The sequence below is a fragment of the Aspergillus undulatus genome (assembly GCF_047715775.1).
Source record: "Aspergillus undulatus strain CBS 261.88 unplaced genomic scaffold BDV17scaffold_39, whole genome shotgun sequence".
Taxonomy (NCBI): domain Eukaryota; kingdom Fungi; phylum Ascomycota; class Eurotiomycetes; order Eurotiales; family Aspergillaceae; genus Aspergillus; species Aspergillus undulatus.
Window position 1 is genome coordinate 134,776 of NW_027396643.1, and position 25,387 is coordinate 160,162.

The 25,387-nt window shown below is 51.6% G+C and overlaps 8 protein-coding genes across 8 annotated transcripts; 3 read left to right on the top strand and 5 right to left on the bottom strand.

The window, feature by feature from the left end:
• Positions 1-320: 320 nt before the first annotated feature.
• On the top strand, positions 321-668 carry BDV17DRAFT_293158 (uncharacterized protein; the record flags this gene model as incomplete). Its single annotated transcript, XM_073762535.1, has 1 exon — positions 321-668. The coding sequence occupies one exon, from the start codon at positions 321-323 to the stop codon at positions 666-668; it is 348 nt and encodes a 115-aa protein (XP_073613647.1).
• A 957-nt stretch (positions 669-1,625) lies between these two features.
• Positions 1,626-6,747, bottom strand: BDV17DRAFT_141686 (putative UDP-glucose:glycoprotein glucosyltransferase). Its single transcript, XM_073754308.1, has 4 exons — positions 6,259-6,747; positions 5,835-6,188; positions 4,950-5,769; positions 1,626-4,902 (listed from the first exon to the last, which is right to left on the bottom strand). The coding sequence occupies exons 1-4, from the start codon at positions 6,405-6,407 to the stop codon at positions 1,717-1,719; spliced, it is 4,509 nt and encodes a 1,502-aa protein (XP_073613648.1). The 5' UTR covers positions 6,408-6,747; the 3' UTR covers positions 1,626-1,716.
• Positions 6,748-6,778: 31 nt separating this feature from the next.
• Positions 6,779-8,664, bottom strand: BDV17DRAFT_141703 (uncharacterized protein). Its single transcript, XM_073754309.1, has 2 exons — positions 7,983-8,664; positions 6,779-7,929 (listed from the first exon to the last, which is right to left on the bottom strand). Exons 1-2 carry the CDS (start codon positions 8,532-8,534, stop codon positions 7,198-7,200), a joined length of 1,284 nt encoding a protein of 427 aa, XP_073613649.1. The 5' UTR covers positions 8,535-8,664; the 3' UTR covers positions 6,779-7,197.
• A 3,395-nt stretch (positions 8,665-12,059) lies between these two features.
• On the bottom strand, positions 12,060-14,164 carry BDV17DRAFT_141763 (sugar porter family MFS transporter). Its single transcript, XM_073754310.1, has 5 exons — positions 14,062-14,164; positions 13,692-13,893; positions 12,909-13,630; positions 12,515-12,847; positions 12,060-12,394 (listed from the first exon to the last, which is right to left on the bottom strand). The coding sequence occupies exons 2-5, from the start codon at positions 13,768-13,770 to the stop codon at positions 12,068-12,070; spliced, it is 1,461 nt and encodes a 486-aa protein (XP_073613650.1). The 5' UTR covers positions 13,771-13,893; positions 14,062-14,164; the 3' UTR covers positions 12,060-12,067.
• Positions 14,165-16,432: 2,268 nt separating this feature from the next.
• On the bottom strand, positions 16,433-17,999 carry BDV17DRAFT_293162 (HAD-like domain-containing protein; the record flags this gene model as incomplete). Its single annotated transcript, XM_073762536.1, has 3 exons — positions 16,433-17,631; positions 17,685-17,903; positions 17,966-17,999. The coding sequence occupies 3 exons, from the start codon at positions 17,997-17,999 to the stop codon at positions 16,433-16,435; spliced, it is 1,452 nt and encodes a 483-aa protein (XP_073613651.1).
• A 2,491-nt stretch (positions 18,000-20,490) lies between these two features.
• BDV17DRAFT_293163 (uncharacterized protein) lies at positions 20,491-21,421 on the top strand (the record flags this gene model as incomplete). The annotated part of the gene is made up of 4 exons (XM_073762537.1): positions 20,491-20,663; positions 20,711-20,796; positions 20,872-21,276; positions 21,351-21,421. 4 exons carry the CDS (start codon positions 20,491-20,493, stop codon positions 21,419-21,421), a joined length of 735 nt encoding a protein of 244 aa, XP_073613652.1.
• A 406-nt stretch (positions 21,422-21,827) lies between these two features.
• Positions 21,828-23,014, bottom strand: BDV17DRAFT_299408 (SDR family oxidoreductase; the record flags this gene model as incomplete). Its single annotated transcript, XM_073763871.1, has 2 exons — positions 22,148-23,014; positions 21,828-22,033 (listed from the first exon to the last, which is right to left on the bottom strand). Exons 1-2 carry the CDS (start codon positions 22,875-22,877, stop codon positions 21,828-21,830), a joined length of 936 nt encoding a protein of 311 aa, XP_073613653.1. The 5' UTR covers positions 22,878-23,014.
• Positions 23,015-23,216: 202 nt separating this feature from the next.
• Positions 23,217-25,378, top strand: BDV17DRAFT_268643 (Zn(II)2Cys6 transcription factor domain-containing protein). Its single transcript, XM_073758479.1, has 3 exons — positions 23,217-23,297; positions 23,362-24,478; positions 24,552-25,378. The coding sequence occupies exons 1-3, from the start codon at positions 23,231-23,233 to the stop codon at positions 24,934-24,936; spliced, it is 1,569 nt and encodes a 522-aa protein (XP_073613654.1). The 5' UTR covers positions 23,217-23,230; the 3' UTR covers positions 24,937-25,378.
• The last annotated feature ends 9 nt before the right edge of the window (positions 25,379-25,387 follow it).

The window sequence follows — 25,387 nt, forward strand, 5'->3', positions numbered from 1 at the left end:
TCCTTTTCCCTTTGATTCCCAGTCTTTGACCTCTTTGACCAGTCCCGGACCCTGAGCAGCGCTCCAACACGCTCTTTACCCTGCCCTTCTTGCTTCCAGCTGCGATACGCTCACTCGTTCGTGTGTCCAGTTCGATTTTAAATCCAAGTCGTTCTTTCCTCTCAGCTGCTTCCGCTGCTTACTCTCTGCGCATCGCATCGCATCGCATCGCAATCCGCAACCGACTCAACCATTGGCACAACCACAACCACAACCAACACCTCCATCCTTTAAGGACCTTTTCTACTCCCAATCCAAACAACAACTATCGCAACTTCAAAATGAAGCTCGCTACCATTGTCTCCACCGTCCTCTGCTTGGGCGCGACCCAGCTCGTCAGTGCTGAGGCCACCACCTCCACTCTGACCACCACCATCACCAGGACTCTTGTGCGCGTCAACGCTGTGACTCCTACCGCGACACCCTTGTCGACCTCGACAGCGCTCATCCACACGAGCACCCCTGTCGCTAGCAGCACCCTGGTTCCTAGCACCTCGACTGTGGCTCCTACGTCCACGGCCACTCCCTCCGACGAGCCCGTCCACACCGGCGCGGCCAACAGCTTCGATGCCAGCATGCCCATCGCACTGGCCGGCGGTGCCTTTGCTCTCCTTCTCGGCGCTCTGTAAGCGCGAGAAAAACATTAAACATACAAACAAGCATCTGGCAATGGTTTATCGCATCGCATCGCATTGAACCTCAATTGCGCACCGCCAATAAAGCAAGGAGGGCTGTCGATCTGATCAAAACGACTTTACCCCACTACATTCTTCACCTTTTCCTTTCTGGTCAATACTTTGGTTACCACTTTTGCATACCCCTACGTATACCACTTATATCTTTTCTACCTTTTTCTTGTATCCCCCCGATTGGTCTTGGACTGTGCTCGAAGCGAAAAGGGGCGGACGTGTTATGGCTTCTATACCCCCCATTTACGATTATGATTTCATGGTGCTTGCCGGGATGGATTTTTCTCTTCTTACTACCTACTTCTTCCCTTTTGATTGGTGAGCTGCTTGCCGTGGTTCTGCAGTCTACTCTATGATACCTTAAATACGCTTTGGACGCTTGTATATAGGTCAACGAGTTCCTCCGAATCCATTGCAGTCAGCGCTGGCTTTATTATCTTCATCGTCCATCCCTCCGTTGCTGTTGGAATATGCTGTGTAAATGTAGCCTACGCAATGCCATTATTGACTGCATCTCTCTTCGAATCGCGATCTCGACTACATGAACCATTCAATTGCCGAACCTGACCTGAACCCCTCTTCGGACTGCGACATAGCCAATATTTAACTGACTGGCACCGCGACTCGCGGCACCTCAATCTCATCTATAATCTGATCTAGTCTTGCTAGTAGTATACTCTACTGCAAGTGTATCTTGCAGCGATCTACAAACTACAGCGCCACCACCTAGCTAAGATCGATTGTTATTTCAGCCACCATGACTCGCGACTCGCGACCCCGGCCGGGTGGTTGTGTTCCGGAGGCAGGAGCGATTAAATATCCAGAGAAGAAACGACCGTTTGCCGACCTCTAGGTAAAGAGGAAGGTCCGGCCTGAAACCCAATGAGCCATGGCCGATGGAGCGAATGATCATTTATATATAATGCGCTGACACAGATAATGACATGTATAGGTACGGATAAATACACCTCTGACTGTAAGCTTCAACTCAAAGCTCATCCTTCCTCCACGCAGCAGACTCCTCTTCCTCTTCATCCTGTTGGATCTCAATGTCATCAGCCAAGATCCTCCGCTCAGCTTCAACCTCCTCTTCCCGTTCCGCAACCCTTCTTGCCAACAACGCAATCTTATCATCGTACTCCGTCCACTCAGGAACCTGCCTGCGGGCCCTCTCAAGCTTCGGCTCCTTTGTCTGCGGATTATTACACAGGTCGATCGTGCGCGCCCTTGACAAACTCTCATCAGAGCACCACGTCTCGCACCACAGCCATTCCTGAGGGAGGGACTTGATGGGGATGTGGTGCTGCATGTGATTCGGTAGGTCCTGGTCGAGATTGCTAAGGCTGTTCTTGTCGGCGCTGAGCATCTGGTATTGCCCGCGGAGACGGTCCCCAGCAGCGAGGGCGCGGAAGCGAGTGAGGTCGACGACGTAGAGGGCTGAGATGTGGTAGGGACTACCGCGGAGAAAGTTCTTCCAGTACCCCTGTTTCCAGAACCGGAAGCCCTCCATTTCCTCGCGCGAGTCGCACATGGGTGTGAAGCCGTAGGGGGCGCCGTCGAGGTCAAGGTTCACGAGGTCGGCCATGTCCGTGCGGACGATCTGGTCGGCGTCGACGAAGATGACTTTATCCAAGGAGAGCGGGAAGAGCACGTCTAGGAAGAGGATCTTGTAGCCCCAGATCTCGCGCTGTTTTTCTTTCTGCGCGCGCAGCCAGTGCGGCCATTTATAGGTGACCATTTCGTAGGAGAAGCCGTATTCGGCGGCGAGGTGGGGGAGGAAGGACTTGAAGGAGGGAGAGAGGAATTGCTCGATGAACCAGAATTTGACGGTCTGTTTGGTGTTGCGCATGACGGAGACCATCATGATGTTGAGCATGCGCTCGTAGAGGTGACCGCTGGCGACTGAGAAAATGTTGATGTCGGCGTTTGCTTCGGGAGAGGTCTTTGTGACGCCGACGCTGGAAAGGATGTTGGAGGCGAAATTGAGGCCTTTGGATACGAAGTCCTTGGCGGAGCCGGGTTTCGGTGCCGATTCGAGGACGTCTTCGTTCTCCTGTCCCTTCTTTCGTGAGAGACGCGGGAATAGCGTCTTGCCTTGGAATGAGAGTAATGCGACCTCATTGCCGGTATCGCCAGCCTGGGGGCTGTAGCCCGATCGACCCAAGCTGTCGAGGTTGAAGATACGCTCGCTGCGGCCTGGCTTGAGGTTGATAGTCCACAAGCCTGGCTGGGCTTTGAACTGGAAGTAGCCGAGGTTGGCCATGACAATTGTATCGGAAAAGTATGGGTTGTCTTCAGTTCCGAGAACCAGCTGAACGCCCCTCGGGGGAGACTTGGTAGTCAGATCCCGGGAGTGACCTTCGATCAGAATGTGTTCCAAGGCATAGACAGCATCTACATTAGACCCGGCCTTTACCGAACTCAACTTGATGTTGTCCAGGTCATGTATCGAATCCTGGGGCGCGACAAGCCAGTACGGGGGAACATCCATGCCGAGAGTAAGAAGCGCTTCGACAGGCACACCCGAGAAAGTAGCAGTAGGCCGCAGAACAGAGCCGTCCTCGCTGAACGAAGGCTGCGAATCCAGGACGTAGCGGTAGAAGCGCTTGATAGGAAGCTCCCGAATCTCGTCGCGCGGGTTCATGAACAGCTTCAGGCTGACGCCATCCAGCTCGGAAATAACCTTCAAGATTGGCAACCACCTCTGAACCATTTCAGATGTCGGATCAATGGCCGCAGCAATAGTTAACACGGGGTCCTCGGGACCAGAAACATTGATCACTGAGCCGGAGTTGCTCCATTGCTCGTAGAACTTGACACGAACGTCTGAAGAACTTTCATAGAGGCCCTCGGGAAGGTCCGAGACTGATGAGAGGGCCACAAGCGAGGCCAACTTAGCAAAAGAAAGAGGATTGGACACTTTAGAGCCGAAATTGAGATCCTTCGCGGCCTTGGTGACGGGGCCGACCCGGCTGAGCTCTTCGTAGAGGATAAGCTGGCCCAAGTCGTCCGCAATCACGTCCTGCGTGGGCTTGACTACGCGACCATTAACGATAATGCTGTTCGCCCCGGGAGCAAGGCCAAACGCCTCAACGAGAGGTTGGAATTGTGACCAGAAAGTAGCAGCTTCCTGTACATCGGCGTCCGAGGAGGCACCGGACGTGATGTCAGCCAGTATACGAGCAACATCGACATTTTCACCTCCCTTTAAGGAATGGAAAATGAGAGCTGACGCTTCTGGGGTTGATGATGACTCCTCAGAGTTGTGAATCAGTACAATCTCTGTCGTTGGCTGCTTCTGTTGGACCTCAAGCGCAGAAACGAGCATTTTCAGCCCGGCTTTAGAGCCGAAGTCGCTGATCACGATCATATGCACGCTCTCCAAAGGATCAACCTGCGCCGCAACACGAGGCGCTTTGCTCAGGAGATCTCCGGTCTGCGCTGCGATCTTCGCCAAGTCCACGAGCTCAACGTCGTTAGGGTCCTCGGGTACAATCCATGGGACGCGGCGGCCGAATGCCTGGGCGAGGAAGAAGTTCGGTAGCCAGGTATCTTCCTCGAAAAGTCCGTCAATGATCCCCTGTTGGACTAGACGCAGGTCCTTCTCGACCAGTCCGCTCATCACCTGGGGCCAGTTCTCACCACGCATGACTGGGATACCGTTGACGAGGACAAGCTGGTCCTCGCTCTTGATACTAAGGCGACCTTGGTACTTGGTTGTACGAGAGACAGTCAGCGCTAAGTCATTACTGGCGAGCACATCATCTAGCGAAAGAGCTTCCTTGCCGGTACGAGGAGTCCGGTCTTGAGTAGCCGCCAGGAAGCTAGCTTTATTCGGTGTTGCCAACTTTTTGGTTTGCGCACCCTGTTTACTTTTTAGCAGATAATAAGCGACCAGAGACAAAAGAAATACCTCTGTCAAGTAGGCCATGAGACTAGATAAGCCAAACGTCTCTTGCAGGTAATATGCCACCTTCGCTTGAGATGTTGATTCCGTCGAGGAAGCCAGAGGGACAATACCAAATCGCACTGGAATTTTTCTCTTGACGAATACCTGGATGCTTGTGGTAACCAAGTCGACATCCTCAATATTGCTTAGGTCAACGGGGAAAACGATGTTGTTCAGGTCGCGGCGCACCGCCGGGAGTTGACCAGGGTACGTGCGTCGGAGGAACTGTAATCATTAGTAGGTTACTAGACGGAAAACCGCTGAGAACTTACTGCAGACAAGTCACCAGGCCAGCTATCATATTTTGCATCTTTCTCCAAATCATTCAGCCAGATAATGACACCACCGCCTTCAAGTTCGTCGCGGTAGTCGTAACGCTGAGGCGTGTCTTGCGCCACAGACTCGGTAACAGACTCATGCGTCAGGAGGTCTACGGCCTCCCTTGCGGAAAGACCTAGGCTTCGGAAACTCTCAATCAACTTCCTCTCGCGGCGCAGGTGGTCTACGAGGAAGAAAGCGTCGATTTGCCGGGGATCGATCTGGACACCGTTGATCCACAACGCATTAGCACCGGACGGCAGCATGTTCAAACGGTTGGCCTTGATCTCGCTGACAAGCTGGGCGCTTGCGTTGTGGGCGGCGATGGCCGAGGAATGCTTGGGGAAGTCCCGAGACAGCTTCAGAAGCGTGTCGAGAGGATCCTCACTATCAGCCACGTAGCTGACAGTGTTGAATCCTAGCCGCGCTACTTCGGACGACGACAGCGGTCTCAGGTCATCAGGGCTGTCCTCATTCTCAGCAGATTCCACCGTTTTCGGATCCCGCTGCTCAGCATCACGGTCGTCAATAACGATATAGTCCGTGCGCTTTAGAGCAAGCTCAACACCATAGCCAGAGACAAAAAGCGGACGAGAGATCCAATGCTGAGGAGGCCGATACCGTACTCTATATGAAATCTCACCCTCTTTGGCGAGAGCACTCAAAGTTTGATGGAAATCCTTGAACATCGGGGAAGTCACATCAGCATATAAAATCGCGGGAGGCAAGGAACTATCTCCAAAAACGCGGTCAAACGGCAACTCCCTTCCATCTCTGTATGCACCAGTCAGCAATCCAACTCCAACCAACACCAACCGGGCAATGATGGAAACACGTACAACTCCCCTTCAACATCCTGCTGCGCGCGCTCCATAGCAGACGAGCAATACTGCTTCCCATCCGAGTGTACCCAAACCGGACAAGCAGCATCCTGCGCCGCCATAAGCGAGTGCTGTACCGACGTATTGTAGAACTGGTAGTGCGCCGCAATCCGGGGGCTAGCGGATCGAATCGACAGCGATAGCTTAAACGATGAGAGGCTCTCGGGGTTGACAAGGTGTCCATCTTCAATTACCACCTGGAGGAACCGGTCGTATAGTTCTTTGTCCGTTACGGAGTCGTCGAATGCGCCGTCGGCGATGCGGTCGAGGAGGGAGAAGTATGACGTGGGGTTTTCTTCAGCTGCTGTTTCTCTGGGTATTTTGTGAGCTTCGCAATTCACATAGAGAGGAGATAAAGCGGAGGCACGCAGTAGCAACTTACAATAGCTCTATAAGATAAGGGCTCGAGTCAAATGAAGCTTGGAGCGCGACATTGACCGAGGGGCTCGCGGTGGCCCGCGAAACCAACAAAGTCGTGAGCAAGACGCACGACAGCCGCCATGAGGCAGCTATACTTGAGCGGAGGAGCATTACTGCCACCGATATATGTAGCTGGATGTGGATCAGTCGTCAATTCGTACTGCTGCTTTGTTAACCGCTTCCAGGAAATGGTAGCTGGTTCAAGCTGCTGACATCGCGGCGGGGTCAGCTAATTCGATGGGCGCATCAAGAATTCAAAGAATAGGAATCTTTCAGATATATAAATTCAGCATCAATGATTTCAGCCTCAGATTCACAAATTGCTATGTGTTCACTTCGCGTTTACTTCAGGACACATCTCAAGCTCCTACGGCGGGCGCAGCGGCGAATGGCGCCAAACTTCCGGGGTTTATCGCTTAGTCAGCTGTGTGCGGAGGGCGCCAGTGCAGCCAAAAGTAGTAGCCACAGCCAGCCGAATCTCTGGAAGATAGCATTGTTGAAAGTAGATCAAATTCTCAAATAACGCCACATCAGTCATGATACATACTCCACATATGTGGAGGCAACAGGTGCTTCGAGCATGTTTTGTTCAATTTTAGTTACAATAATGCCTCCTGCGCCGAGAAAGACACCAGATATTCCTCTCCCAATACGCCAACAACCCAAATGAGAATCTGTCCATGGATGCCTGCCCAGAATCAAGGGGTTTTAGCTAGTAGTAATAAAGAGGTAAAAAGACAACCTTAAAACATTTAGGCCAGGTCGCCCAGACCTAAGGTGAAGCGAAAGACAAAACCACCCAAAACGAGGCCAATAAGTCAAACTCCAGACTTTTGTTCTTTTGTATGAGTCAAAGATTGCCATGCGATGCCAATGTAGCTTGCGCTGAAGCTCTTGAAATTTAGTCAAATCGTGATGAGCTTCCGCTCGGGTTCTTGGAGTGCGCCCAGGCGAGGCGCTTCCGTTTTGTGTCGTCAAGTTCAAAAAAGGATCCTTCGTTTGTAGGAGACATTGTGTCGGTGCGGGAGCCAAGGGTGTTGGTCGATTTCATCTTCCGGAGGCCCTTGCCTTTGCCGCCATCGCCGAGTTTGCGGAGCTCGCGGGCCAGCCGCTCAAGCGTGGATCCGCCCAACTTCTGATTCGATCCTCTTGGTGAAGGTGGAAGTGGTCTCTCGGAGATGTCTTCGAAGCTGTTGTTGGTGGTGATAGAGGGAGATTCGCCCAAAATTGAGCCAAAGCTGATGCCGGAATCAGCCTTACGGCCCTTGTGACCTCGGGTGGTCGAGTCGAAGCCTTCGTCTAGGCTGGCTGGGTTAACGATCGTGGAACACTCATCGATGATTTCGTTGGCGGTCCGAAGGTACTTGTCGAGCGCGTCTCGGACAAGAGGCCAGCCGGTGCTTTCGCCTTCCGGCGCACCTTGAGCGATGACCTTGTCGAGAATGTGCTTGCCGTTGGTTTCAATGTTGGTGATATACCGGAAGAAGCCGTCACGTTGTGATTTGAGGATTTGAGGAGTAAGGTGTGAGGTAGGAGTGACAGTGGCTTCGGTGACTGGAGGGAAGAGGGTGTTGAGCATAGCAATACAGTTTGCCTTATGGAAGGGGTCCATGAGCATCTCATTGAGCAGTATCTGAAATGCGATGTTATTAGATGGCGGTTTCAGAAGGTTCGATAATGACTCACCCATCGCCGGAGGCCAATGTAAATCTGCGTGTAGAGAGCTTCCACCTTGCACCCACGGGCTTTGATCGATTCGATCCACGTCATAACGCCTGGGTATCTTCTCGCAAGTTCTGAATCCGGCCTTTCTGGCTGTAGACCCAACCTTTGCAATGCTGAAGCAACTTCTTTCTTCCGGCGCGTCTCGAAATCTCTGAGGTAGTCCAGACCAGCCAAGGCCTGAGGAAAGTCGACATCTTCCAGTTGAGGAGTAAAGCAGCGGCGCAAAAAGGATGTGACGAAGCTCGGTGGGAGTGAGCATGGCTGAGAGGGTAAGCGGGAAATTTGGTGGGACAATTGTGCTCTAAGGTCCTCAGCGGCAGAGGATTTGGGGGATGATGGTCGACGTGCAAACGCTGTCTCGGGAAGCTGAGACTGTTTCATATTGTTGCAGTTCAGTGCATACATGGTTCGGAGGGGGATTTCGTAAGTCCCGGGATAACGAAGGATATGGTCGAAGATCCAGGTAAGCGCGGAGCCATCTGGGGCATCCAGTCTCTCTTCCGGATGAGCCATGGCGAACTATGATCAGGAGTATCGAGTAGATGAGGGTTTCCAAGGAAGGTGGGCGGGAAATATCCGATCGAAGTGCAGCAGTGAGACCTGACACTGGGACGCTGGTTACGAAGGAGGTACGATATAAGAGGTAGCCCAGAGGGATCAACCGTGCTTGGGAGAAGTCAAGCTTGTTGTGTGTACGACGTGACGGGGGTGCAGGACAATCAATGGGACGGGGACGTGTTCGCAGAGACGGCTAGCATCAACTGTGTGTAACCATGTCCTTCCATAGCACGAATCTGCACCTCGAGAATAGGAGCTCCAGTGGTGGCGGTCAGAAAACGATTGAGACGACCAGCCCACTCGGCAGGGAGAGAAGGAGTGTATCCCTTGAGGTTCTTTGGGTGCTCTGGCGTTGTGGCGTGAGGGGCGCAGTTGAACCAACAACCAGCAAACGTTTGTTTGGAGGCGGGGGCAGGAGTCTGGGCCGGGATCGGTCCTCTTGACGCGCGAGCAAGGTGTTGAAAACCCTGCCAACAGTCGAATAACTTGGAAGCCAATAAAAGAGACTAGAAGGACTCGAAGGTTGAATTGAGTTTCTTTGTCGCCTGATATGACGCTGGAATGAATGACTGACAGATCCAAATAGCGGATTGACGAGTGGATCACTCGCACGAATAGGAGAGTCGTTCAGAGCTCGGAGAAGACAATCAATCGAGTTTACTGTCAAAGCAAACACGAGAAATCGGCGATTGGTGTCACTGGGACAAGGACAAGGAAAAAGGCAGCTCAGAAACGAGCAGTCGAGTCAGGCAGTCGAGCCAAAAGAAGGGAAAGGAATTGAGGCAACAGCGCGGTGTCAAAAAACAAAGAAGAAATGGTTGGTGGAGGAGAAGGGGGAATAGTAGAGGAAGAGGGAAAAACGACGGAGAGAGAGGAGATGAAGCAGTTAAGAGGGGGCCATCTCGAACGTTCTGTTTTAATGTATTTTGCTGGGCCGATTCTTGCTGCTTGGGGAATCGACGGGGAGGCAATTCTGGACTGCGACAGGCGCCCTAGCGTGTCTACAATGAGACTTTGAGTGGCACGGCACTGCGGGAGGATCAACTCGGCTGGGTCCCGGCACTCTGGGTTGTCCAAGATTGCACCGGTGGAGTTCCCAGCACTGCCTCCAAGCCTGCCTTCCTCCTCCTACGCGCCATTTACGCCTGTTGATATTCTCGTCTCCGGCGCTCGCATTTGCTGACTGGAGAGCGACCTGCACAGTGATGCACAAGGCACGGAAAATCCCCCTGTTTTTTCTCGTTCCTGGATCCTCAGCACCACACCACTGACCAGTGACAGTGTGAGCAGACTCCTACATTTTTCTTCGGAGCTCTGCGACGCACAACGCGATATCACATCACAGAAACCAACTAATCCTCCGACCCGAGGCATGACATCCTCCTCCCAATCCCGTTCTGATGCATCAGCCGGACCTTGCGTAACAGCTTCTGGCTCCAGTGAGCTGGGTCGACTACGAGGCCAACGATCTCGCTAGCACCCAAGGGGCAAAGATCGTGTGTCTCCAACTCTCATAATTGGGGTGGTGGATGGCCGGATGGGTCGTGGACGGGCTGGCCAGCCTGGATTTTGAGTCCATGCTTTCGCACCGACCGGGTCTCTTTGTACCCGTGAAATGACGGCGAATTGTCTCATTCTGCTCGCCTTGCATACGTCCTCTCTCATTCATGTCTTTGCCTCCCTCCCTTCATTTTCTACGAAACCGTTATCTGACTTTTCGCTGCGCCTCTCAGATTATTTCGAACGTCTTGTGTGACTGATCACGAGGGGTGCAGATTCGTCAGTGACTCGGTTTGCAGCGCGCGTCAATACGAAGCAGATAACAGGTGAGACCATGCGCAATGCCGAAGAAGGCAGCTATGCAGGTTTATGCATCGTAACCCACCGTCCTTGAGTCCTGACGAACAGGAAGTCTCTGGTGCCTACAGCGTCCAGATCAGTGGGTCTCATTGTGGGAGCAAAGCCAATTCGCAGCCTCACGGCGAGCTTCCCTCGGTGGGCCCCTCAAAAGTCATGGCCTCACGGACTCGAGGTCAACTCGCTATCCCCATCAATTCTTCACCTTCAGGCTTTTCAGAGAGAATGCCCTCACTTTTTCAGCCCCTCGAGCTTCGCTGGGTCGCGACTCTCTGATCATGCGAACGAGAACGTGGAACTTCCCATTCGGGGAAGAGCTTTGAGCACCCGGTCGATCCCAAGAGCCGATCTCCAGGCTTGACCTCGAGGACCAGTTGGCGCGAACACAACTCCAATTGTTCCGTTTCGACTCGTGTCATCTGAGATAACAACATCAAGCATCAAGTTCAAGCATTGAATTGAACACCGTGCGTGTGACGTTAGCGCAGGCACCAGATGTAGGTAAGAATCAAGGTGAGCAGTCTGAAACTCCCAAGATCATGCGGATGGAAAGAAAACGTCACCCTCAAATCTCTCCTCATATTCCCGACCTTGTACGGATTCCCGGTATGATCGGAGAATGTCCCGCTCGTGCAAAAGTACCTCCCCTGGAAGAAGCTCCCACAACCACACTACCCTATTACAGTGCCACCAACACCTCTTTCACATCTCGATTCGCAAATCCCAAGATAAGTGCAAACTCAAAGAAAAACTTGGTGAGCTGAAGCTCGCGCTAGGCACCATTGATCGGAATCGGATCGCTCGCAAAGTTCCTAAACCCTACAGAGTAAAGTTTTCGAGAGACAAAATTTGATTCTGAAACGCCGAGGCGATGGTAGCGTCGATGCCGCGAAAGCCGAGCGAGCGAGCGAGCCCTGATTTCTGATTCCCGATTAGGTTTTCGAACTTCAACTTCAACTTTGAGGTTCGAACTGTGGGCTACACTACCCCACTGTACTGACTTCTGAGTAGCCGACGTAGATGTCCATGTTGGAGCTTGAAACAAAGCCCGCGCGACGACTGTTCGCAAACCTTGAAACCGCTTGAGACAATCATATGGAATAAGACTTGGTTCGAGACACGGAGAGAGTTCAACGGTTACGCTTTGATCATTCTCTGCTCATTGTCATTCCATTCTGTAGTGCCTCGAGATTGAGGTGTCCATTTTAGACCTTCTTTGCTCAGGAGATGGTATCTCGTTTTGGAATTTGATACCTGGTCGTGGACTCGCTATTCTCGGAGATAGCCTGCTGAGATACTGAACTGAGTTTACTATACTCGTGGAGGAAGCCGAGCTCGTATCTGGATTCTAGCCGCGCTTAGCAGACGATCACCATCGAGTCGAGTTGGTGGCACCGATGGCCGCAGCCAGATCTGATCAGGTGAGGTCGATCCGCAGCCTTTAGAGTAAATGGTCCGGTGTGATATCTACGTCATGTAGACCATGGCTAGCACACCGTAGATTATTATCTAGTATCTATCTTCGCTCATCTGTATGCTTAAATTTCTATTCCTTTTCCCAGACCCCCTTTGTATCCCACCCAACCAACACTGAAATGTATTTGACAGGCCGATAAGCGACGACGGCCAAATTACCCACGCTGATCTCTGTTCCGCAGCCCTAGATCCGCGGGGCTCAACAAATTTCCTTCACGTTCTTTGTCGCCCTCGTGCTCGAATAACCTTTCAATATGCTCCAAGCTATGACCCTTGGTTTCCGGCATGAGGACGCACACAACTACCGCGACGACAGTCGAGAACCCGTATAGGTAATAGGGCCCGCTTGGCGAGGCGCGTAAAAACAAAGGAGCCGTGAATGTTACGAGGAAGTTGACGACCCAATTGGCGACGAGCTCGACGGCGCAGACTTTCGCGCGGAGCCTTGTCGGGATGATTTCGGAGGCGTAGATCTTGCCCACCTGGTCAATTCAAAGAATGTTAGGATCAGCCACTTGTGTCCATGACAGGTTCGAGAAGGGCTCTCGAAGGTTAAGGGGTTCAAGTAAGGAGTGGAACTATTGAAGGGGGTTGCTACTGACCACGGCCCAAGACCAGGAGAAGTTGGCCACGAAGATATAGATCAAGACGATCACGACCCATTGAGCGGAGCCTGAGCCGAGGGTGACCTCGTTCGACTCGACACGACCATACCTGGCGTAGAGTGACCCGATGACAATGAAGCAGATCGCCATTGCCGCTCCGCCAAAGATTAATGGCTTCCGACGACCCCAGCGATCGACCCAGATTTGGGCAGGAATTGTGCATACCACCATAACGATACCAGTCACGCCGGACGACAAAAATGAGGCTCTCTGGGAAGTGAATCCGGCTTGTTGAAAGAGGATTGGGGCATAGTACAGCACTACGTCGATCTGCATATCATTAGCTGAATCTGAACATGACAGCAGGCACGAGGATCTTCGTCAAGCATACCCCTGTCAATTGTTGAAAGGACATTAAGAAGATCCCCAGGGCTGTGCGGCTTCGGTATTGCTTATTGAAGATCTCCTTGATGCTAGCGGTCCGTTGTTGTTTTGCTGGGTCCAGGCTCTGTTGGATCTCATTCATCTCCGTCTCGACTGTTTCTGGCAGTCGTAGTTTGGAAAGAACTTGCTTCGCATGACCATTGCGTCCGACCTGCGCAAGCCATCTTGGCGAGAAAGGAACAAAAAAGGACCCAATGCAGAAAACAGCCGCAACAACAGCCTGTACGATAAACGGCACCCTCCACGAAAAGCTCCCAACGATGTTATGCGACCCAAACGCAAGAAAGTACCCAGTCATGATGCCGAAAACAACATACGTCTGCAGGAAGCAAGCAGCAACACCGCGGATAGCCACCGGCGCAATCTCGACCAGGTAAACTGTCGTAACAGAAATTGCCTGTCCCATTCCAATACCCGTTATCAGGCGTGCTACAATGAGGCCGGCGAAGTTAGGCGAGCATGCCGAAATGACCGTCCCGATCAGCGATACGACTCCCCCGAACAGGATCCCATATTTGCGTGAGATACGGTCCGAGACATGGCCGCTCGTCAGAGAGGATACGGACGATGAGAGCAAGATCGAAGCAACGTAGATCCCCTGCTGTGTGGATGAAAGATGACCAATGGAATCGGTAAACTGGGTCATTTGAGTTATAACGCCGATCGAACCTGGGTACCGGGTCCAGCGTCAGCATCGGCAACAACGAATTCTTCTTCCGCGGGAGCATACCCGTGTCCAGGCCGTAAAGAAGACCGGTAAGCGAGACATGAGCGGCAATGAGGAAGATCCGAACATTGGAGGAGATCATGGCGGCGGGGATGGCGAGTTGTGAAGGTGAAGCTCAAAGGGCCGCGAGTTGTTCAAAGAAGAATAACTTGGCCGGTGGACAACGTTGCATTGGGCCATGGTCAACCTCAGACAGAATCAGGCACTGCATTGTGTTATCAGTTGTTAGTGACAGGAGAAGGAACCAGCACAGGCTCAGTCCCCAGAATCGGAGTTCGTATTGAAAGCGAGGGCGAAGGAAGACGGGAAAAGGGGAGGCTCGCAGGGTTATATCCGGCCAGGAGAGTTCGCTGCCACGCTTCACACAACTTACACAACTCACACTTTCCAGTCAACCCAGCTATCACCCATCACGGTAAGTGCGATCGTCCTCGAGTTTATTCTGACTTTGAGTACTGACAACGTTCTCATGCTAGACAGGCAGAATTCTGAATTATCGCCAAGATTCAGCGACAAACACCCTCTCTCGACCTTGGCCGAAGAAATGTCTACGAGGCTCGCCATACGCATAAGCCATCACCGGCGATACCACACCCCGGTCAACAGACAACGCGGCCCTAGGGCATAGCGGCAGCCTAGCTCATCCTTCACGAATACATTCGCCCATGACGTTTCACAAGCATGCACAGTTGTCAGCTTTTTTATGCAAGGTAAGCAGTGCACAGACTGCCGAGAGGCCACGGCTGATCGCGACTGGGGCTCTATGCAGCTCCTCTCCATGGATTGGAGTCTATGCGAGGCTGCGAGCTTACTGGCGTCGACAAGCAAACATAACCGCCCAATCTGTAGCGGTATACCATCAACTCTCGCCTTGGTACTCGAGAACCGAGGAAGAGATCTCACCGTTCGCAACAACCTCCACTCTCCAGGGCGAATACAGCACACATCCCGAGCACCTTACATGCTGCATCGGATGCACGCCAGTCACATTCCTTGCGGGACAGTAGCGGGGATGACATCCTCTTGGCCACTGACGAGTTGCCCGCTTCTGCATATCTAGGCCCATTGAGCCACCAAAGGATGGCGGACAACCTGACCAAAAAAAAAAAAAAAAAAAAAAAAAAAAAAAAAAAAAAAAAAAAAAAAAAAAAAAAAAAAAAAAAAAAAAAAAAAAAAAAAAAAACCCCACCGACGTGCTCCAATGGACTTGGCTTGATAGATGCGAAACCCTGTTAAAGATTAAGAGTTCGATCTCAGACCGTCGAGCCGGCATTCACCACTAAAGGACACAGTGGAAAGTTCGACAATAGACATCTGCGCAATACCAATTGCGATGGCCTAACCCTTGGTGGTCATGAGGGCAACCTCCTCGTCAAGTCGATGTCAGACTCTGTTATTAAATTTAGTGAGTGAACTTTGATGGAGATAACTGAGAAGAGAAAACTAACCAAAGTGCAGAAGACAGATGCGCTAAGTTCTTGGTCAAATCATAGCCCTCCGGAGTCAGTTCCGAGCACGATATACCTTGCTGCAGCGGATGCGTCAGCCACGGTTCCTGTTCTACTTACACTTACCAAGCGTCCAGCGGGAACTACAGACGACATCTGCTGGATCTTCGATGGCTTTCCTTATTATCTGTGATCGATGCATTGCACCCCGTCTTGAACCATAGCCCTTACGGAGGAGACCTCGAGCACGTGCACCAACATGCACCGGAAGCGTCAGTCACAATCCCTAGCCAAATGGTCCTTCCCGGACTCTAGCGGGATGACGGCGGATATGCACTGTATGTCTACCTTAAACATTGTGTCCCTTCAAAAGCTATGGCCCCAGAGGAGTAGCTGTCAGGCAGCCTTTAGCAGGAACAGACCCGACGCGTTCCCAATCCATCGGGTTCCAGACATGGGTATGTAAAGACTACCCGGGCGTCAGCTTACGGGAGTCCTCGTGGCACCGCTGCATGAACATGAGCGGTACCGACTGCAAATTGCCAGTTCGTGGCTGTGTACTCTCTACTTCTGGAAAAGTGCTAGATAGTATAGCATTCGATTTTGTCTAAGTCTCCTTGATTCATCATTGAGGTCTACTAGAGACAATCTTCAAGGTCTACATAGCTTTGACCTCACTCTTTCGTCGGACGCAGTGACACTCGGCGTTTGACCGCGGCCCCAAACATCATGATTCCACCCAGCAGTAAGCTCTTGGGAGGCCAACGTGCACACTGTTAGCGAGGATGAGTTACAACTTGAAGAGGACCGTGCCGGTCAGCAATGGAATTGGACCCTAGGCGTCGAGGCAAGGAGGTCTCGAGTCGCACCGTCTATAAGGCGATGACGATATTCTTCGCCAGCCGCCCGGGACCTCTACGGCACAACTACAGTAAACGTGGAAGATGTTCAAAAAATACACGATAAGTATATTGTACTATCAATCAAAAATGGGGATATCACTCATACATGGTTAGATAAAAAAAGGATATAGAAGGAAATACAAACGAAATGGGATTGGAAATGGTGAATGAGAAACAACGAGAAAAAGCAGCGCAGTAGAGAAAGAAGTAAGCAATAACAATACAACAGCGAGAATGATTGAATGAAAAGGACAGTTTTCTTTTGTGGGTTTGCTGTTTTCCAGTTTTTGGTCTTTTGTGTTTGCTTGGTTGGTGCTCCGAGGTAGGTAGGTTTCTCGTCTCATCATCGCTTGGAGCAGTGCGCGATGAGAAGCGGAGTCGGGTTGATAAATAGTCAAACACCGGCAACAGACACCGAGGAGCCCAAGTGAGAGTCAAGGTAAGCTTTGGACTCACCAATCTGGACACAGGCATGGTCTGGCTCAAGAACCGTAAGGTCATCCATGTTGTAGTTGCCGCTTGCAACTGCGACAACGACACATCCAGCCTGCTTAGCACACTCGATGTCAAGGGGTGTATCGCCGACGATGATGACCTTGCTCTCGCGAAGGTCGTGGCCGTCTCTCGCGCGGAGTCTGGACATCGAGTCCTGAATGAGAGAGATGCGGTCGACGTGAGCATCTCCGAAAGAGGAGATGCTGAGGTCGAAGATCTCGGTGTCAATGCCTGCGGAGTTGAGCTTCAGGAGGGCATTGGGGCGTGAATTGCCTGTTAGGAGTCCGACTCTTAGGGTTGGAGAGCGGAGGTTCTTTTTCTTGGCTGAGAGCCACTCCAGGGTTTCGAGGACACCTTGGCACGGGACCGTCGGGAACCCTTTCTCCAGCGAACGCTGCAGGTACTCGGGGTGAAGCTTGAGGAACTTCTCAATGACTGAGGCCTTGGACTTCACTTCATGGTGGTCAAGGATGTCATGGAGGAGACCCAGGTCGGTTCTTCCATGGAGACTCACGGTGGTGTTGACGTGTGTGATGGGTTTGCCAACGACATCGCTCAGGCACGAGTAGTAAGCGTCAACACTCAGCTCCTCAGAGCGGCAAAGAGTCCCGTCAATGTCGAAGAGGATAGTGACCACTGACTTCGGGGGCGGAACGTTGACCAAGGCCCTCAGCAGCTCGCGAGAACCCGTGAACGAGGTTCGGCCATGCAGGAATCTGTGATTGTCCAACAAATAGCCTTGGCCCTGCTGCAAGGGAACAGCGAAAGAATTACGACACATGATGTCAAGAAGCAGAGGAAAGCGAATTACAAGAGACGCAGAGAGCTGGATACCGTCATCAAAACGGAAGCGAAACAAGCCCGTGCTCTCGTCATAAATGGGTCTGGGAACAAACACGCCATCATCGGAACGGAAGCTGGAGTGCTTGGAGTCCGTAAGCAGCTCGTAGAAGCCATCATGCTGCTTGATCTCCTTGAGGATGCGAGAGGTATCGGCTAGCATGGATGCGCCACCCTCGGTTGATTTGCTCTTGAGATTCGACACAAGAATGCGAGGAGGTTGTTCCCAGCCACTACGGTCAGTATGAAAGTAAAGTTCTAACGAATGTTGGCTTGTACTTGAATCAGTAACACCAAGATCTCTTGCATACCTTCGGAGCTGTAGCCTTTGCCAACAAGCGATGGATCGAAGCGGATGTTGCTGATGCCACTGCCATTGGTCTTCTCGTTGCGAGGCCGGACAATGTCTCCAAACTGGCTTGCCAGCTGGCAAAGAGTTTCTTCGTTGAAGCCTTCGAGAAAAGTCAAGCCTTTCTCAAAGAACTCCTCTTTGATGCTCTGAATGTCAGATGGAGAGTGGAAGTTGGGTTCTGTATTCAGCAAAGTAAGCATTGCAAGCCCAAGATACAACCGCCGGAGAAGCTCATCCCACCTTTGATGCCCAAACCACAGCGATTGATGTCCATTGTGAGAGCGAAGTGATGCTGAGAAGTGAGGAAGTAAGACGTTGAGGTTATAGATAATGAGATCTGTTTTGAAATGATTGATGATAGATGGCAAGGTGACGACAAGATGGTGAGACGACGGGGAGGGTGAGAGTGAGGAAGAAGAAGGGAAGAGAGAAGAGAAAATGGCGAGGACGCGTTATAACACAGGCTGGGGTCAGGGCCAGCGGTGAAATGCCTTTCTACTTTGGTTTTGTTAATCTGCGCAAACAACCTTCCCTACTGTGGTGATTGACACCCACGCCAGAACTCATCCTACAGCCGGCACCTGCACCATCCGAGACACACCATTCACATATCAAAAGGTACAAGGCATAAATAAAAGCTTATGCAGTATAGAGAGGCTGGCGACGTAGTAGGCAATAGCCTTGCTCATTGGTGCTCAAGCCGGCGTGGAAGCACTGCAGGGTTGGCACAACATCTGGGGACGATTCCTCCTGGGCAAAAAATAGACTCCAGGAGTTTGAGTCGGAAGGTATTGCAGCCAGTATAATTTTTCGTCCAAGTTGAGGAATGGCGAGGACCGAATAATACGGAGATGCCTTCCTAGCAGTTCTTGCATGCGTATAGAACTAGGGCTGTGTCTCCATCCGGCTACAAGCTTCAGCTTGCCATGGAGCCGCTGCCGTGTTCCGCCACGAGCCATAGAAGAGCCAAGACTGGGACCGACCTAAGTCCGAAGACTGCCGCACTGACTGGTGATCAAGCCTGGAACTATAACCCCAATTTCTGACATCACTACCTGCGTACAGCATGGTAACAGTAGTACTGGAAGTTTCCTTCCAAAGGGATGTGAAACAGAATGTGCTTACTGGCATGGAGTCAGTCCGTAATTTGGCTTTCGCTTGCCATATGGTGCGAGGTGCAGCCGGAAGCTAAATTTCATGAATGTTCATAATGAATTGTCGCATAATCTTAGGGGCCACTAGGATTCGGCAATGCGCTATCGACATCAAGGTTACTTTGCATCATCATAATTGTGCCGACAAACTCAACCTTATGAGATAGCGACGAAGCCAGATTCACAAATCGAGTGACGACGAGGAGGAATCGACTTGACCGGTCTTGGACGGACCGCCACCGGAATTCTGGGTGCGCAGAGCTCGACCGCCGCAGGAACGAAACCTCGAATTGATGAAAATCGAAAATCTATTCCTTGAAGGCGGAGATGTTGGTTTAAGCGCCATCAAGTATGGGGTGCAGAGTCTAAATCTTGGGAGCTTTTTCCAGAGGGCCATCTAGCGGGCCGTTGCCGTTGCTGATAGGCTCATGCCAGCCCGGGATCTCTGCCGAGAGGCGCATGAATCGCAAGAATCGTTCTCTCGATTTAAGTCGATTACCCTTGGAGATCTAACGGTGGTGGTTCCTATTGGGTGATCGTGCCCTGACCCACGGTTAATCAGGCGTGGGACCTCGCAGTTCTAAGCAGTACGTCAAATTAGCAACGACATCGAGATGTGGTCGACTGGGTATAAATTTGTAGTCAAGCCTCACCTGAACATCCGCATGTCAGCAAGCAACATATCGCTCGAGACGTTTTCAACCTGCCGTCTCATTTCACTTCCAGTTTCCTGCCATTTCTACTCCAATGGGATTGGCTAGAAGGGTCCGTTTTGCTGAACCACTCCTCTCCTCCGTCCTCGAGGTCCCCGGCATCTTGGGCCGGTTGGCCGAAGTAAAGCTCAAGCAGGAGACATCCTCAAGCGAGCCAAGCCTCCGTAGATGTTTGGGCCATCGTGGCGTTTTCCAGAAATGCTTGAGTGCGACGCAGGAAACCACAGAGTCTTCTACCGCTAGCGAGGATCTTCGTGACGCATCTCCACCTTCAAAGTCTCCCTTGATGTCTCGAAGCGTATCCGAGGCGAATCCTATCCGAGCACATATTACCAGTGCCATTCGAGGCACTCTCCACCGCCGTTCCACCTCCTTGTCACCTTCAGAAAGCAACGAGTTGTCGCGCGTGCGAGCTCGTGGCACCCCAGACTGCAGCACGGTTTCACGAATTTATAAGGTTGCACCCAAGGTGTTTTTAAGGCTGAATCCTTTTTCACGATACAGGCATAAGATGTATGATAAGCCTGTCGTTTGATGCTGGCATCAGTCCTTCGTTTCGGTGTTTTCTCCGTTGTCCACGATGTGACGAAGTCTTGACGGGCGACGATTTGGCTATCTGTATAGCAAGCATTGTGAGCGATTATCAAGACATCTTTTTCAAAAAGAGGTCAATAAAAAACCTGTAATATTGCCCTCAGATTCCTTTCAATTGAGTCCATGACTGCCATCTTGAACGTTGGGTGTTTGACCGCGTTGAGAAAGTGCAACTGCCGCATGAGTGGAAAAAGTAGCTCAACTGCCTTCTTACGCAGCCAACCTTTCCTCACCTACTTCAAATCTCAGAGCCTTGATCTAGCGGACCTTTCCATCCCAATTCCATTCTATCGCTCCTATCAGAATGTGGCTCATATCTTGTATCTTGCTATTCAGCATCTTCACCTTCCTCTCGTCCGCTGCAGAACAAGTCCCAGGGCGCAGCTGGTCTGTCCTTGAAATCGACAACATCCAGACCGCCAGTCAGCACGATGGTCTTCCAAGTAACAACTCGATTGGCTACGTACCGTCTGCTACGTAGGTCATGGTCTGTAGCCCTAAGGAACCCTGTTAACACATCGAAGGGACGCCGCAAACTTTATCAACTACTGCAGCAAGAGGGTTCTGACCAACGGGAATTCCTTCAAGCAGGGATCCTGCAATGGAATTGGTGCGTCGATCATGACCAAGAGGCATTCAAATCCCTTTTTTGAACTCCGGCTTGGACTAACACCTGCCTACTTAGTGATGGGAGACATCCCCTCGGAGAGAAATATGATCTCGACTATCATCACTTTCCCATTCCCCGGGCAGATCTTACCAGCCAACACCCCCTTCCATGTCAAATTCCGAACCTCAAATCTCAACCCAGGCTCTGTGACGAATCCCAATACTACACTATATTCTGCTCCTCAGTCTCTCCGGGATGGCAATATTGTAGGCCACATCCACGTTACCATACAGTCCTTGTTGAGTGCATCGAGTTGCAACAACGTCACTGATCGCGGCGCTATTCTGCCCCCTGATCCGGCAAAATTTGTCTTCTTTAAGACTGTTTTCGACACTAGAGACGTGAGGGGTCTGTTCTCGGTCAACGTTACGGAAGGCTTGCCGATTGGCTTCTATCGAGCTTGCACCATGGTCGCTGCGAGTAATCACCAGCCTGTGGTTATGCCGGTGAGCCTAATACCGTCGAAAGATTTGCGGACATCATCTAACTCCCAGTCAATGATAGGTCGTCGAGCGAGGCGCGCAAGACGATTGTCAGAAGTTCCGCGTCGCCAACAAAGACTTAATCGCTCAGCTTGCTTCCAGTCTTCCCAGGAAACGCCCCACGATGGGATAAGAACAGTCGCCCCAGTCTCATTTTTGCCTCTTCTGTCATATCTGCTAAAACCCGGTGTCCCCATGAGTTCATTAGCCTCATGGAGGCTTGCTCAAAGGGAATGCAAGAAAGCATGAGTTACGATGGCAGTCAATACACTTTTCATGGTACCATAATTCCTACGATAGGTAGCAGTAACGACGGGCCGCTCTTTTTCTGGGCAATTCTCGGCCTCAACGCCGCGCCTTCCTTTCTGGATCCGATATCTACTACAGTAACTAACCGTAACCTTCCCAGTATATCCATTCAAGTCGCATTAGTGGTAAGCAAACTGCGCATTGTCATTCTGATCTATAGCTGGATACTGTTGAGCCACTCTAATCTACGAAGTCCCACTTGGCCTTCCACCTCTCAGATGAGAACGGCCATCCGACAAGACCGATACTAAGCTCCGCGGTCGATTCCAGTTCTTTTTCCCTAGCCTTCAGCTCGTCCACGTCCCAGTTTGTATAGAGGAATTTGCCGTTCAGGAACTTTGCCTCGGGGCTCGCGAGCCAGACGTTAAAGTTTCCAGGGAGGGAGACTAGCCGTGGTTTCAAGGTTAGCATTGACAATTATTCCAAGCCAAGCAAATACGTCGTGGAAAGGGTGAAGAAAAAGAGAACAGTCAATCGGATAAGAGGCAAGAGAGATATACCATGATCCTCATACCCCAAAGCCTTAACCCCGCCAACCAGCCTATTCATATCCGTATCCACAACCCCGGGCTGGGTATGATAGACTCGCCACCCCTTATCCTGGTTCACAAAGCCCAGCATATCCCACAACCGAAAAGTCGACCATTTGGCGATACTGTAGGAGGCGAAGACAGCGGCATAGTTCAGGTGCGCTGCGTTGCTGTTGATGTCGATGACGACTGCGTTATCCGCGGCGAGCGGGGTGAAAGCTTGCGCGACGTGGAGGGCTCCAAGGAGATTCACGTTCACGCCGGTAATAAACTCAGATGGGTCGACGTCCGCGACGGCCTCGAAGGGACCCGTAGCTGCGGCGTTGCTGACGACGACATCGATCTTTACTTCTTTGTCAGATGCGGATGCGGAGATGGAAGCGATGAACTTGTTGAACGCATCGTCGACTTCTTCTTTCTTCGTGACGTCCGTGGAAGCGACGAAGACTTTGGTATCGGGATGGTTCTTCTCGATCTCGTCCTTCGTATCCTGGAGAGGCTGGATCCGGCGTCCGAGAAGCGCGATGTTCGATGCGCCTGCTACTGCGAAGGACCGTGCTGTTTCGGCGCCTATTCCGGTGCCGCCGCCCGTTATGAGAATGGTCTTGCCCTTTGCTGAGAGCGAGGGCTTAGTTGGCGAGATTGAGGGGTAGGCTGTTGAGTGCCAGGTTTTGGTTGCGGAGGGAAATGGGGGTGCCATTGTTGCTGCGGAGGGTAGTGTTTCTTAGAAAGAATCGAAAGACGTCAAGTGAGATGCTGAGATGCTGTGATGCTTAATGAGGAACATGGTTTGAATTGAGTATGATATATGCTTTGCATTTGGGGATGTCGGAGGCTGCAAGTTGTTGTGTTGTGTTGACACAGTGAAGCTGTACAAAGTGTTCCGCTCCGCGCCCAGGTGTCCAACAAGCTTATGCACTTTAGGGCTGCCCATCACTCGACCTGCCGTCATCACTCATCACTGCTGACAAATTCAATGAACACCTTGCGAATCTACTCGCTGCACAATTTACAATCTTTCCACATCATTCACACCGGTCTGTCAAATTCGAAATGGATGGAGATGTACAATCTGGCAACGTCCTGCGCTGTGGACTCTGCAACAAACCATTCAATAAACGTGAGCCGAGCAGTCCCTTCTACCTACAAGGCAAATTCCACTCTTCTAACATTTTCGTTCTTAGCTTGCACCCTCCAGAGACACGGATACTACTGCCGGTCCCGAAGAGCCGGCCCTCCGGCTATCTCACGATCACGCTCTTGCATCGCGTGCGCAAAGCGAAAGACGCGGTGCGATAATCGACGACCCCGATGCTCGCGGTGTCTAGGCAAGGGCGTTGAATGCCGCTATCCGAATCCGTTATCGGCAAGCCGACAGAGATCGAGGCCTTATAGTAACACGCCTTCATTGCTGACGGGAACGGAGACCTCTTCTGATGCTGATGTTGGATCAGCTCAAGAGATCGGCGGTCATGGTCATAGCCACGGCGGCAGCGACGCGGTCCTCGATAATGCACTGACATTGCCTGCCCCAGCTTCAAACCCTCTAGATGTCGAAGTCTCCGGATTTGCGATTGAAGGAGACGACTACATTGACTGGAGTAACCCTGTTCCCGAAGTCAACCTCACCGACTTTGACTTTCTGAATCCCATTCCACAAAGTGGCTACAAGACTGCACATGTCCCGAATCACCCTTTCTCGCCTGAAATCCCGACCTCGACCCCCATGCCGCTCGCACCAACTCTCCTCCCACGCCTCCTAGTCCACAGACCGAATACAACACCTGGTGGACAGAGAACAAGTACCCTCATTATGCACACCTTGAAGTCCTACTTGATGATGCTGGTACGCGATAACACGCCCCCACCATTCATTCATCTGTCTTTGGTACCAATACCGGCGAATCGAAATAGCGGTGTCTATAACCCGCTATTGACATGCCTAAAGTTCATTCAATCACTCAAGAATACTCTCCAGGATAAAAGCAGGAGGATATTCTGGGACAATGTTCGCGGTGAATGTGAACGGCTCATAAGTTTAGAGCACCAACATGGCAGTCAAGAGCTGGATCGATGGGGTCTTCTAGGCGCGATGCAAGCTCTCTCGGTGTATATCTTGATCCGGCTTGATGAGGGGGAGACGGAGGAGAACAATGTGGACTTCTTGTTGTTGGGGGCTGTTACCGTGGTCGCTAGACAGCTTAGTGCTGGTGATATCTCAGAGGACAGGAATCATGTGCTATACAATGGGAATTCTGGCGTAAGTCGGAAAGAGTGGATATTTGAGGAGTCGAGGCGGAGGTACGATTTCATTCTTCCCTTTTTCTTTCTTCAGCAACGACACAGAAAGACGCAGATGCTAACATCAATCAAGATTGTCAGTTATATACCGAATCATAAAAATGCTTGTCTACTTCGAACCAGCAGCGAAATGCGACCTCCCGACAGACCTGATACTCGCGCCGCTACCGGCGAAGAAACCGCTCTGGGAGGCAGCAGATGGGGCAGTTTGGAAGGCTGAGACGGAGAGGAACCCTGATATGTATCGAACGGCCTTTGGGCTGGCGACAACCGGTGAACTGGTGAGACTGGATAAAGGGCTGATTGACGGGCAGGTTTATCAAAGTGACGCGGTGCTATCCCATATGGCATTGGATGCGAGGACTGTGTCTCGAAGTGCTGCAAACTGGGAGGAGTGGTGCTCCGGTATGGATGGGTTCGGCGGACTTGTTATGCTCGCTGCTTCGTTGGTAGCGTAAGATTGTGAGATGACTATGTTGGTTCAGCCGGCAGAAAGCCAAGCGAAGATTTAATCTTAGGCACTATCAGACGGATCACTGTCTCCTGCTCCATGGAGATTCCAATACAGTATTGTTCCCTAGGGTCGTCATCCTCCCAAATCTCTCTGTGTACTTTCCATTCGATTATCCTTTCCCCGCCTTTGCTCTCAAGCCTCACTGCATCCCAGATAACATGGTCCCAGCGACGGATATTTTTGTTCGAGCAGCACTCTCCAGATATGTTGCTGTAGGTTTCCTTCCACAAGACCACCCATGGATGCGTTCCTGTCCAGTTCGGTACTTTGGCTCCCGGAATGGGAATGCTTTGCACTAGTATGGATCCGGAACCAGACTCCTACCTCGCCCTGAAGTGAATTTATTGCTTCGGAGGACCTGTGGACCTTCGTACATGGTGTCTTCAATTTCACCC

Excerpts from the sequence above, each read along its gene's own strand:
- BDV17DRAFT_268643 (XM_073758479.1), top strand. The coding sequence starts at position 23,231 with ATGGATGGAGATGTACAATCTGGCAACGTCCTGCGCTGTGGACTCTGC. Across the intron at positions 23,298-23,361 it reads CAACAAACCATTCAATAAAC|CTTGCACCCTCCAGAGACAC; the intron begins GTGAGCCGAGCA and ends TTTCGTTCTTAG. Across the intron at positions 24,479-24,551 it reads TTTGAGGAGTCGAGGCGGAG|ATTGTCAGTTATATACCGAA; the intron begins GTACGATTTCAT and ends ACATCAATCAAG.
- BDV17DRAFT_141703 (XM_073754309.1), bottom strand. The coding sequence starts at position 8,534 with ATGGCTCATCCGGAAGAGAGACTGGATGCCCCAGATGGCTCCGCGCTT. Across the intron at positions 7,930-7,982 it reads ACATTGGCCTCCGGCGATGG|ATACTGCTCAATGAGATGCT; the intron begins GTGAGTCATTAT and ends ATCGCATTTCAG.
- BDV17DRAFT_141763 (XM_073754310.1), bottom strand. The coding sequence starts at position 13,770 with ATGATCTCCTCCAATGTTCGGATCTTCCTCATTGCCGCTCATGTCTCG. Across the intron at positions 13,631-13,691 it reads TCTTTACGGCCTGGACACGG|GTTCGATCGGCGTTATAACT; the intron begins GTATGCTCCCGC and ends CCCGGTACCCAG. Across the intron at positions 12,395-12,514 it reads TCTCCTGGTCTTGGGCCGTG|GTGGGCAAGATCTACGCCTC; the intron begins GTCAGTAGCAAC and ends TGAATTGACCAG.
- BDV17DRAFT_141686 (XM_073754308.1), bottom strand. The coding sequence starts at position 6,407 with ATGCTCCTCCGCTCAAGTATAGCTGCCTCATGGCGGCTGTCGTGCGTC. Across the intron at positions 5,770-5,834 it reads CAGGATGTTGAAGGGGAGTT|AGATGGAAGGGAGTTGCCGT; the intron begins GTACGTGTTTCC and ends TGGTGCATACAG. Across the intron at positions 4,903-4,949 it reads GGCCTGGTGACTTGTCTGCA|TTCCTCCGACGCACGTACCC; the intron begins GTAAGTTCTCAG and ends TAATGATTACAG.